Source organism: Drosophila montana, unplaced genomic scaffold (genome assembly GCF_035044405.1).
Source record: "Drosophila montana isolate Dmon_TW-CO22-7 unplaced genomic scaffold, ASM3504440v1 contig_3200_1, whole genome shotgun sequence".
Lineage (NCBI taxonomy): Eukaryota > Metazoa > Arthropoda > Insecta > Diptera > Drosophilidae > Drosophila > Drosophila montana.
In genome coordinates, this window is record NW_026998080.1 from 8554437 (window position 1) to 8567644 (window position 13208).

A 13208-nucleotide genomic window follows, 5' to 3' on the forward strand; every position below is an offset into this window, starting at 1 on the left:
GTAGTACGTTCTTGCTAAGATATGGCTCATATGTAAGCATCATAGTTAAACTAGTAAATGCTGGAGTTGATCGAGCTATTGCGTTTAACCAAATAATGTTTCATACGAGAACTTACCTGATATATAGGTCCGATAGAGTGTTATGATATAGTGGTCCGATCAGGCTGCTGCCAACATTTGTACTGCCTGCAGCAGATAGACGGACCCATGCAAAGTTTCAAGAGGATAGCTTTAAAACTGAGAGACTAGTTCGCCTAGCAACAGACAGACGGACGGGCAGACAGGCGGGCGCACGGACGGACGTACAGTCGGACTTGGCTATATCAACTCGGCTGTTGATGCTGATCAAGAATATATCTACTTTCTCGGGTCGGAGATGTCTTCTACTATGCGTTACACATTTCGTGACAAAATTATAATACCCTCTCCATGGATATAAAAATGCCAGTTGAAATGTTTCAGTTGAGTTTGCTCGACAAGCAGATGCCCTGCAAAAGTGAGATTTAACAGATCTGCCTTTTTTATAAAACCTACACTAGACATTTGCTATACCTGAGATAAAGGCCCCAAATTTTCATGTTTCAACTCAAAAACATATTTTGGCATTCGATTTTCAGACTTGTATCTGGAAACTAAAGCCATTCGCAACCAAGAAACCCTAAACATTGTCTAAAAATAGCTTGAAATAAGCTACTAAGCTGGCAACTCTTTAAATCTGCGATATCGTCGTGAACAAGCTCAAGTAATAAAGTTAAAAATCGGGGTGTACTTCTTTAAGAATTGCACACAATTTAAAAAAGTAAGAATCTTTAGCAGCTGATCAAGCTTTAAGCGCCAAATAGGCTCCCTCTGCCTACGTCTAGCTAATTAAGGCCCAGCTCATGCGTTTTTCATGACTGCAGAGTACATGAAATGCGCACAAACAAATGTTGCACAGTTGCAAGTTGCAGTTCGCATAAAAATGGAAGTTCTGGCCAAGTTGGAGCCGAGTTCATTTATGCTTAATATCTGCCGCATTTTTAATGGCATTCTCAATCTATTCGCTGCCATGTCCGCGCGAGATAGCTGGCCGGGAGGGAGCAGAGTGGGGCAGAGGGGGCAGCTTGGGAAACGGGTTTTTTTCTTTTTGTGTTTTTATCTTTGGGCTGCTTAGCCGCTCTCTGCTCGACTTCAAGTTTCCTGCAACATAATTATGCTAAAATTTGTTGTGGCGCACAATTTCCTTCCCGCTCTCTCTCTCTCTCTGTGTCTCTTTTTCGCCTTTAGATTGGAACTTGCGACTGGGATTTTCATTTTTCTTCTTTACATTTGCTCATACCATTTGCATGTTTTCTTTTCGGCCTGGTCCGAGAGATTGCTGGGAGCCAGGCCGGCCCAGGCACAGTCAGATAGCTGCAGCCAGAGCCAGAGCCAGAGCTTGAGCTTTCAGCTGGATTATTTTTTTCTGCTCTATTACATGCTGGCCCCAGGACAGTGTCTGTTCTGGCCGAGTTGCGCCGCTTTATGCATGAACGCTGCCGTCTTAATGTTTAATACTTTTGCCTTGTCTTCGTTTAACTTAATTAGTTTTAATACGCTCCAGCATGCCAAAGTCGAGCCCACTAAGCAGCTCTCACTAACAATCGTCGCTTGGCATTCCAAAATAAACCCATCCAATGATTATATATCTAAATATATATATATATATCTATCTGGAATATATGCCTACAGCTGCAACGAATACGAAAACCGACATCGTGCGGCCCTTTGGCGAGCCGCTGATGCTAACCAGAACCATCCTCAAGAGTCCCGAGCCCAGTCACGACGAGTCCAAGACCAAGAGACGCGTGCGTTTGAATTAAAATTGAATTTGAAATTGAATTCGAGCTGCGACAAGCTGACAGAAAGATCTACATTGGATTTTATTTTTAATTTATTTATAATTTTAATAAGTTTTACCCAGATACACACATATCTTTGATCTTGTTTTTTTTATTATTATTATTTCTTCGTCTTTAGCACTGAAAGCCTTAAGATTAGTTTACTTTAATGAAATATTTAAAACAAGCAGCACAGTAATTATTATAAAATACTCAACTTAAACTAAAATAATCAATATTATTGTATAAATTAGTTAAACTTCAATTCTAAATATCAAACGAGTAGCATGTGAGTGTGTGTGTGTGTTTTCTTTCTTTCGGTAATTAGCTACAAATTTAAATGTATTTTAAAGTATTTTAGTATTTTATTAATGCACCTCACACGATTTGCTTGTTGTAAATACCATAAAAACAAAGTAAAAAATACAAAATAAAACCGAAATTCTGAAATTCAATTCAGAATATTTTTGAGTCAAGAGAATCGTTCAGCAAACAGATAACTTTTACGAATGCTCCAACTATTTGTCTTTTTGACTCGTCCAATATCTTTTTGTATTCATTATTATAATAATAATTAAAATAATAATAATGCCAAAGAACTACACTGAACTACACGCAATGAACTTTTTCTTATAAACGGCAGCTGGCACGGGGCGCCTAGAAAAAAACTACACCCAAAATACACCAGATACACTTTGCTGTCTCTTTAAACGTGTTGAATGTTGCTCTGTTGCAAATATACTCTATCTTTAATCTGTGTCCTATTGTTTTGTTTTCAAATTTCAGTTCTAGCTTAAAATGAGTACAAAACTAAATTTTATAAAATTATACATGTATATATATTTATACATATATATATATATATATATACTATTTGTTTAGTTATTTATGTTTTTCTGGTTACTTTTCCTAGAGCTGTAGCTGCATATAGACGCATTTAGTATACGAAATTCTGAACAAAACGAAATTAAATTGCAACCTTTTTTTATACATTTTATTCGCTTTTTTCGTATGAAAACCGAAAACCAAACCAAAAATCATGTTGTGTCTGTCGCGTTATTGTCCAAAAATGATCATGATCCGATGATCGATCCAAATAACCAAAAAACACCATCACACCCGCGACAACAACAACAACATCAACAACAACAACAACAGCACCGCACTCACCGCGCCGGCAAAAGTTGAACTTACGCATGAAATCGTTGAGCTTGGACTCACCCGAATCCTCGGAGCTGCACGGTCAGTTTAGGCGCCGCCAGCATCTGCCGGCAACGGCCGCCTCGACATCCAGCGGCTACTATCATGGCGGCTCGGGAGGGCATCTGGAGCACAGTACTCCCCCATCGAACAACAGCCGGCTGCACTGTAAGTAGCTAACCACAATTCCCGCTCCCGTCACCAACGTCTCCACACCGAACGGAGTTGCACCTAACCCAACCAACCAACCAACCACCAACAAATCTAAATATCTATTAACAATAACTTCAGCTAATTTAAATCAATCAGTATCCACTTAACTGGATCACCCGTTCTTTGGGCTTCAACTAGAACTCTTAACTGCTCTTAACTCTGCTTCTAATTCTTCTTGACTCGAAAGCCTTTCGAAATAACTAAACAGATAAAACTTCTTGTACAACGAGCGATAAACACGACAAATGGAACATAAGAATTTACAGAATTAATATAGTACAATTAACAATAATTGCTTTATTTGTAAACACGCCTCAAAGTTTGATGTAGTTTTCCTTCTGTTTTTTTTTTTAGCTTGTTTTGAATACATTTTCATTGTTTGTTTTTCTTGTAGCACTAGCTGAAAGTACTTAGTAGAAATTGACGAAAAGTAAACCGTGTTCCATTCAGCTCCACTTCACTCGACAGTCATATACAACATCATCTCTGTAAAAAAAAGTATCTTGAATATTTTCAACTTAAGGCTTCATTTGAATTTATCGCCCAGCTGCAAAGTTAACGGCTCGATTTGATTGTTGAAGCACACACGAACAGCCTCTATAATTTTCCTCATTTACCGCTTTGTATCTATATCTTTAACTGTATCTATATCTGTAACTGTTTCTGTATCTGTATCTTTAACTTGTAACTTGTATCTGTTTCTTGTTATTCTTTCTATCATGCGTGCATTTAATTAACCTGACAACCACATTGAGAGTCAGCCTCTCTCTCTGTGTGTTAGTGTGTGTGTGTGTGTGTTTGTTGCATGTCCTTGCTGCCATCGCTGTTGGCCATTAACGCTGCCTTTCTTCTGCTCTTCTTCTCCTTCTCCTCTTCTCTTCTCTTCTCTTTTGTGTCGCATAACCATATCCATTACAGCGCCATCGAGCCCCTCGCATCCGGGCCGCAAGCTTCTGTATGCCACGCGCGGCATGCGCGGCGGCAGCGTCGATTTGCCCGATGAAATGGAGAAATCGCAGTCCTCGGCCAGCACATCGCCATGCCTATCACCTGTAAGACATGCCCAGGTATTCCCCCCATTTCCGTTTGGCTCCCACTTTCGTTTTCTTTTTTTTTTTTCTCTCTCTCTTTTTATTGCTCTCTCTCTCTCTCTATTGACAATCTCTGCCTGACATGTTGTTTATTAGCACGCTGTAATGTTTTTCCAATTTCAAGAAATCACATCGTCTGCTGCCCACCAATTTGTATGTCATACTCTACAACTTTAAGGCGCGGCATGCCGATGAACTGGACCTCAAGGCCGGCTACAAGGTGAGTTGTATTTACAATAAATCGAGGGAACATTATCAGACGGGTAGTTGTTTCCACACTCAAATACTTAAATTGAATGTGTAAATATACTTAATTATTTAGAATTTTATTCATTTTGTTCGAGGAATAAGAAAGAAGCTTCAATTAAATTTAATTATGGAATGTTAAAGTCGCAGCTGCAGCTGCAGTAAGTCATATAAATTTGTATGCTCTGCATACCCTTTCGACTCGGCTTGCAGAGTAATAATATTCTCTGCACATATTTTCGCATGCAGCAAATAAATAAGTAAAGCGCTTTGTTTAATCCGCTAAACTGTGAGTTTATCGCACACATAAAGCAGGACAATGGCAGCGCAGGAAATTGCTTGGACAAAACACACCCATACACATATACAAATAAATATGTTTGTCTATGGACATATGTGTTTGTATCTGTGAGTGTATAGCAATATATTCGATATGAGCAAAAACAAGAACGAAAACAAACACACAACTGGTTCATTTATAATGTACACAGCGCATTTTTATTATGTACACACGGAGCAAAGCAAATGGAAAATAAGAACAAAAAAAAACAAAACAAAAAGAAGTAGTATATAGAAAAAATAGCAATAATAGTAGTTAAGGGGAAGGGTGGGGCTTGTGCAAACATTCTGATTGGCATTGGGATTGCGCATACGCCCCCATGGCCGCTGGCACATTGTGCGAGATATTTACATATGCATTAGCCAAGCTGCAGCTATTGTTTTTATTTTGTTTTCTACTCGTTTTTTTTTTTTTTTTTGCCATTGTCCTGGCAAGGACAAGTAGCTGGGTAATGGCTGTTGCTTAACACACACTCACACACACACACAACTGTTCAATCGGCAGGTGACAGTCATCGATACCTCCGATCCGGACTGGTGGAAGGGCAAAGTGCTGGGACGCGTCGGTTTCTTTCCATCCAAGTATTGTGTGCGTCTCAATGCCAACGAGAAGCCGCTCCAGGTGACGCACAATCTCCAGGTCTCCGATGGCGAACGCGGCGAGAATATGACGCTCCTACGCGACCAGATTGTCATACAGGTAGGCAACTAAATAGTAGAAATCTATATAGAAGCCACAGAGAACAGCAGAGGCTAACCCTTCTTTACTGCTCCATGTGTATATGTAAATGTAGACTGGCGACGAGGTAAATGGCATGGTCATGGTGCGTTCGGCGGACAATCGTCAGGGCTATTGTCCCATCAAGTATCTGCAGGAGGTGTGACAGCCAGAAGAGGAAGAGCCGCCAGCAAAATCATCAATGCAAACGTCGCGTGCCGCCGGAGCGGGCGACAAGACCAAGCGTAGAATTAGAATTGTAGTTACCGATAATAACAATTTAGCCAATAGCAGCTCAATGCCCATAACCCACACACACACACACAGTCACACACACACACATTCGCAGTCACAAGCGCAGACATCGCCCAGCCGGGAGACGAAGCGCCTGAACATCGAGTACAGCGATGCCGATGCGGGCTTCACCTGGGACAAGGACAGGGATGTACTCATACTGTCCGGGCGCAACAAGAACGACAAGAACTGGGAGAACTGGGAGCGGATACGGGAGCAAAAGCTGGAGAAGATGAAGAACATCTGCTTCGAGAGCTATCGCCAGTCGAAGCGGGACAAACTGCTGCTGGCCAAGCCGAAGCCCAAGCAGCTGGACTCCACCTGGTATACGGACAACATCTACTCGAATCGTTCCGACGATCTGGACGAGGACTATGTGCCCGATTGCCTCAAATATGGCAGCTACAGCAATCGCATTCTGCGCGACATACGCGAACAGGACGAGAAATACGCAGACGATGCGCTGCCCATGCGGGAGCGTCGCGGCGAGGGCGAAGGCTCGCCCGGCTACGGACTGCAGCGTTCGAAGAGCTGCAAGGAGTTTCAATATCCCAAATCGCAGAGTTGTTGCTTCGAGGGCAACGTCTATGAGTCGGGTGGCCCAGGCGCTGGAACAAGCGCAGGAGTCGGGCCCGGGACGGCCACAACCACCTCGATACTGAAGAATCGCGCGGGCGTGCCCAAATCGTATTCGTTCAGCGCGTCCACCAAGACGATGCCCTTCGACATCATTGACTACGAGCTGCCGCCCGCCTCGAATACGCGACGCGACAAGCGCGAGGCATACAGACGCACCATGAATATGCTGTATAGCAACAGCTTGGATGAGCGCGCAATGGCGCATAGCTGCTGTGGGCGGGAGCAGTGCACCAGTGCCAAGTGCCTGCTGGATGATATTTATGCCGGCTCCAGGCGCCGGCTGGGCGATGTCTATGGCGCCGCAGCCGGCGCTGGCAGCAACAGGAATCTGAATCTCAGTCTGCGCTCGCCCGCGGATTGGCTGTTTGAGGAGCGCGCAGAGGCAGATCATCGGCTGGGGCGTGGCCAGCAGCGTTTGCTGCCCGCAACCACCGTGATCTGCTGCTGTGCGTCGGAGGACTATTGCTGCCATCGCCAGCCGCAGCACCGTGCGACAAGACGCACACCGCCGCACTGTCCGGGCCATCATCCGGCCGCCGAGGAGGAGGAGCACATGCACTGTCGCTACGACACCGATCTGGAGCAGTTCATACGCGCCGAGCGCGAGCGTCTGCTGCTGCAGGACAAATTCCTCGACGAGGACGAACGCTATCTGGCCCAGTGCCACATGGCAGCCAGTCCCAGTCGGCGCTATCAGGCCCAGTATCAGCGGCCCACGCGCAGCAAATCCCTGCTGGAGGTGCAGCCGCCCAGTCTGTTCGACGAGGACAGCTGTTCCGATACGACAGAGATCGATCTGGAGGATTTCAATATTGATCTGGAAAAGTATTGGGAGCAGCTGGACAAGCCGCCCAGCCCCATCAACATGGACATGCGCCGCAACATGCACAGCAATCTGAAGGTCAAGAATGTCAACGTGCGCTGCTACAACAATGGACAGCCCATCGATATGCATGACCGGGAGCACGAGCGGCTGATGATCAAGAAATCGCTGCTCGAGGGCATGCCGTCGCCGCCGCAGTTCGATTCGAGCGGCTCCTCCAACAATGGGGCGAACTACAATTTTTTTGAGAATCCCGCTGGGATCCCAGCGCTCCACCATCAGCAGGCACGTCATCTGGGCGGCGCAGCGCCACCGGCACCGGCTCCAGCTCCAGTCTATGGCTATGGGCATAAGGTATATCCGACAGCGGATACGCTGCCCTCGTATCAGTACAACAACTTTTATCCGGAGCACACGACGCTAGGCGGCAGCGTGCTCACCCAACAGCCAACGGCGGGCATACATCACGCCTCCGCCGGCGGCCATTCCGCCCTGAGTCTGATCAACAACATCTTCTCCATATACAAGCCGAACAAGTATTCGCCCGAGAACTGTCAGCTGAACTACGAGAGCAAGCCGGAGCCGTGCAAGAAAATGAATGTGCCGAGCACAAGGCGACCCCTGGGCGCCGCCGCCGCCAGCAATATGCCACATGGACACGACCCGTATCTGCACTCGTCCATGAAGCGACCGCTGCTGATCAGCGCCGATCAGCCGCACTTCAAGATCATACCCGAGAAGACCGGGCTCAAGATCTCGCCCCTGCTGGCGTACGATGAGTATGGCGGCGGTGGCGACAAGTCGCACCACAGACTGACCAGCACGGCGCGACCTTTGATGCTTCCGCACTGATGGTGCTGGACCTTTCCGTGGTATGGTAATGGTAATTATTGTTAGTTATGCTCACAGCGATAGCCGAGACTCTCCAACGAGAGCAAACCAAAAGACTCGAGCGACTGAGTGAGGCAACAAGAACAAAAAATCTAAGACCCAAACGCACTAATTGGCCACCCCCGCCCGCCAGACCTGACTTGGGCTCGGCCCCAACTATTGTTGTAGTGGCAATCCCAGAAACCGCTCCCCAATATCCACATCCGGATCCCTAATGCCAGCACAGGAATGCTTCCGGTTGACGGCTTTGAGGAAGGGAGCATTGAAGCATCATCTCAACGTTTGTCTGACACAATTTTCACAGCCAACAACAAGCGATAACAACAACAACAACAACAACAAACACCATTCACCAACAACAACAACTGCGCCATACCATTGGAAAAATGAAAGAACGACAGCACCACAAGGGACACGTCTTCTAGATGCAACAGAAATCGTAAGCTTTAAGAATAATGAGAAGAACTAACGAGTAAAAAGTAAGAAGTTAGAACTAACAAGTAACCTGCTACGAGTAAGAACTAATGAAGTAACGAGTGGAAAGTTATGCGGTAGAACTAACGAAGAGCCAATAACGAGTTGAAACTCAAGAGTATCAAGTATCAAGAGTTAGAACTAACGGGTAATCATAACGAGTTAAAAATAACAAGCAATCAGTAACGAGTTAGAACTAACAAGTAAGAAGTGACGAATCGGATTGACGAGTAAAATGTGAGGAGTAAGAACTAGTAAGTAACAAGCAACAAGCTAGTGGTAATAAATAACGAGTGGAAAGGAACGAGTATCAAGTAACGCGTTAAGACTAACCGGGAACGAGCTGAATCTAAAAGTAAATAGTAACGAGTTAGTACTAACAAGTAATTTGTAGCAAGTATCGAGTAACGAGTTAGAAATAACGAGTAATCAGTAACGAGATGGCACTAACGAGTAATCAGTAACGAGTTAAAACTAACGAGCTAGAACTAACGAGTAAAAAGTAAAGAGTAACAAGTAACGAGTAGTTAATATGAAACCGGATTAAGAAGTAGCTGCCAGCTCAGCTTTGAATTTGACATACGCAGATACACACATACAAATACACACACAAAACACACTTACACCTATGAACAAATGTGCTTTTTAATCGCTTGAGAAATCGCCGCATGTAGTTATATAATACATACAGGCATACATGGTATTTGTATGCAACACTAATTTTTCGAGCAACTTTTAAGCAATCAGCAGCGTATTCTATATATACATATATATATACATATATACACTTATGTATATGTGGTACTTATACTTATATATGATAGAAGATTAAGTCATTCATATCCGTGTTTCACATTGTATTTAGTGTTGAAAGCGAACGCATATTGTATACCCTGTAATACCCTTGTAGCAGCTAAGCAGATTTTATTACTACAACTATTTGAGAATATCTTGATAAACATTTGATGATGATTTGAGACAAAACGTTTTTATTGCCACGAAATTTTTTCTATTTTTTATACCAACAACTTTGAAAGCAAACTAAACATAACCGAAGTTAAGAAAAAAATATAACTAAAAATATTAAAAAAAAAACTAAAACCTACTTACAAGCAAAAAAAAACAAGAAGAAAGTTCGAGAAGAGAAATTCGATAGTGGAACATTTATAAGGCTTGACTCTATAAGTTGCGGCTTCTAGGCATTGACAGAACTTAGTCTTATACAAAATACAACACATGCATACGCTAGTTGTGTGTATGTGTGCGCTTTTTACAACAACAACAACACAAGAAGAAGAAGAACAAACCAACCACTAGAGATCGTATGTATATAAGATAAATACTACTTAGTATATATGAATATTATTATGATTGTACTTTTATGATGTATGCGTATCCACTGGCCTTATTTATTGACAAAGAAACAAACCGAAACTACATTAACAAATGTGCTGAATTCTCACACACACACACACACACACACACACAGCAGACAAACACACATACCCACACACACACATACCCACACACACACATACCCACACACACACACACGGACATGCAGAAAAGTCACACATTTGCACTTAATATATGAATTTATTTGCGTACAACTTTTGAGAGCGCACTTGAGATTTAATTACATTTATTCAAAATATTTGTAAGGCTTTGCGTTAATTTTGTTCATTGTTTTGGCGTCCAATTTTACATGCGAATAAATAAGTATTAACTAAATTGTAGGCGCTAGAGAAAGTAACGAGTAGCGAGTAAGCTGTAACGAGTAGCGAGTAAGCTGTAACGAGTAACGAGAGCATCGTATTTGTAGTGCATAAACTTAAGCGAATGCAAACCAAACCAAAAAAAAATAAGAAGAAAAAGCAAACACATTTAGCACGTTCAATTGTGCAATAACTTTTGAATTTGAATTTATTTTTAATGACTTTTGAAAAACGATAAATCGAACGAGAAACAAAAAACTAGAGACATTTTATTAGACATCGTTTTCTAACCACATTGTTGTTGAACTACTCTAAACACTAACTGTACGAATGTGTATTATTCTAAGTGTACCCCTATGGCCTATTAGTCAATAAGTCTGCGGTTTTTCTATACCAACAGAACAAAAGATACATAAATATTTGCTGCACCAAACAAACACTAAACACATCGAGCACCCATTTAATTATACGATCTTTAGCAAATATTTAGTGAATATTATATTTGAAATATATAGTATATATGTATATGTATAGCTCTACGATCATGTTAGGAGTTAAGACAAATGTAAAATGAATGAAGTCGATGAACATGAAAACGCCCAAATCTTATGAGTATGTAATTTAAATGAAATAGATGAAGATGAGAAAGAAAAATAGAGGACAACCCAAAATATGCGAACGCGATGTTTGCTTTTCGCTAAACGAGTTACGTGAAATGCTGAAATTGGCAATTAAGTAAAGTATAGAAATAACGATAAATAAATCGATACAAATTTAACTATAATAATAGCAGATAATATTCTAGCAGCCAGGCTTACTGAATCGAGTCGAATGAAGTTCGAGTCCCCAACAAGAAAGCTGATGAACTCAGTTGCTTTTGGGCTGTCAACTTAATGCTTCATTTTGTTTAGTGTATAATATTGTTATAGTTACGATTACGATTGAGAATGAATGTTAATGCAGTCTAGAGTATTTTGGTGTAGTATCCCAAAAAGCTAAGTGAATGGACATACCTAAAATGGAACTATTTGTAGCAAATATACAACTAAATAAATAAATCAAACACAAAATACGATACATATACATATGTATACCATAAGGGAACCCGGCAAAGATATCAGAGTGCAACTAACATATATCAACAGGAACAAAAAAAAAAGAACAAAGCTAAGCAAAAACCATTTAACAATTAAACGCATCTAGAGCGACAAACGCGTAAATAAACTTAAATCAAGCAAATAAACAATACGAAGAAAATCAAGCAAATCCAACAACATAAAACAAAACGAAACAAAACTCATTTAGCACTAAATGCAAATTATATGTGAAAATTATCCCTGCTCTCCCCCTTAATTCTCCTCCATTCAGCTGCCTTTCTTCGAGCCTTATTCCAGCTGTTTGTAGCTATCCCCACACAACTCACACACATCATTTAATTTACCTGAATAAAAACAATGATGTTAAAATTCGATGTAAACATTTCAACGGACTTTTATTGTGGACTACTACTAAAGGCATTTGTATCTGCAATATACTTCTATACCTAGCATCTGTATTTTTGCCTAGTTGATCAAGTGATATACAAAACAAAATTACACCAGTTTATTCTAAGGACCTTCACGCGTTCAACGTTCCCATTCTTTCCAAAATCCGAGATATGGCCATTTAAAATTTTGATAAAGAAAGTGCTGTTTTTTCGCTATATCTGCCACGCCCCGAGCGAACAGACTAGTAAAATCGATGGTTCCTAGATGAATTATATATGCTTGGTTTTACCATGCCAAGGATATCGTCCTGGTGAACCAAAGGACCGAAATGGTCAAAAAACATGCATGGTTGTCTTTCAGCCGTCTCCCAGCAACAGCCCCAGCCCCCTCGATGGTACCTAGTTGACCCACATATCCTTGGTCATACCATACCATTGATATAGTCCTGGTGAACCTAAAGGACCTGCAAAACCTGCAAAATGCGCACCAGAAAGAAAATGCATTTTTTTTCAAGTACCCCTGCCAAAAGCGACAGTAAAAGTATGCCATTAAAATTAGCGATCTTTGATTTAGCAGCTGACTGCAACGAATATTTTTGCAGCTTGCGGGTATGCAATGCAATTTTTCATTCATAAAAATTTTTAGTTCGTCTACCTGCTGGTCATTTCTGTTCGCCTGGTGCTTCAGCCGAATTTTCGGTCAAATGTAAGCACCCAGCAGCGCCACCGCACGCCCCGTTTGGGTATGCAATGAAATTTTTCATTCATAAAAATTTTTGTGCATCTACCTGCTGGTCATTTCTGTTCGCCTGGTATTTTTGCCAAATTTCCGTTCAAGCCGGACGCCCCCATTTACCAGGGGATGTTAACAGTGGTCTGTCAACTAACAGTGTCTTGACAGTAAACTGTTAAATAACAGCTGCTTAACAGTGAGCTGTTACGAAAATTGCAAGTCATCATTTTTGCAAAAAAAATTTCTGTACATCTACCTGCTGGGCATTTCTGTTCGCCTGGTATTTCAGCTGAATTTCCGTTCAAGCCGGACGCCCCCATTTACCAGGGGATGTTAACAGTGGTCTGTTAACTTACATAGACTTAACAGCGAACTGTTAAATAACAGCTGCTTAACAGTGAGCTGTTAAGAAAATTGCAAGTCATCATTTTTGCAAAAAAATTTCTATGCAATCTGCCTGCTGGACATTTCTGTTCGCCTGGTATTT

The 13208-nt window shown here is 42.0% G+C and overlaps 1 protein-coding gene across 1 annotated transcript in view; it reads left to right on the top strand.

The window, feature by feature from the left end:
* Positions 1 to 11981, top strand: part of Stacl (Stac-like) — a 79739-nt gene extending 67758 nt beyond the window's left edge. Inside the window, 5 exon segments of the mRNA XM_064688047.1 lie at positions 3018 to 3227; positions 4191 to 4324; positions 4488 to 4583; positions 5454 to 5648; positions 5743 to 11981. Of these exon segments, the coding sequence (XP_064544117.1) occupies positions 3018 to 3227; positions 4191 to 4324; positions 4488 to 4583; positions 5454 to 5648; positions 5743 to 8274 (3167 nt within the window). The 3' untranslated portion in view covers positions 8275 to 11981.
* The last annotated feature ends 1227 nt before the right edge of the window (positions 11982 to 13208 follow it).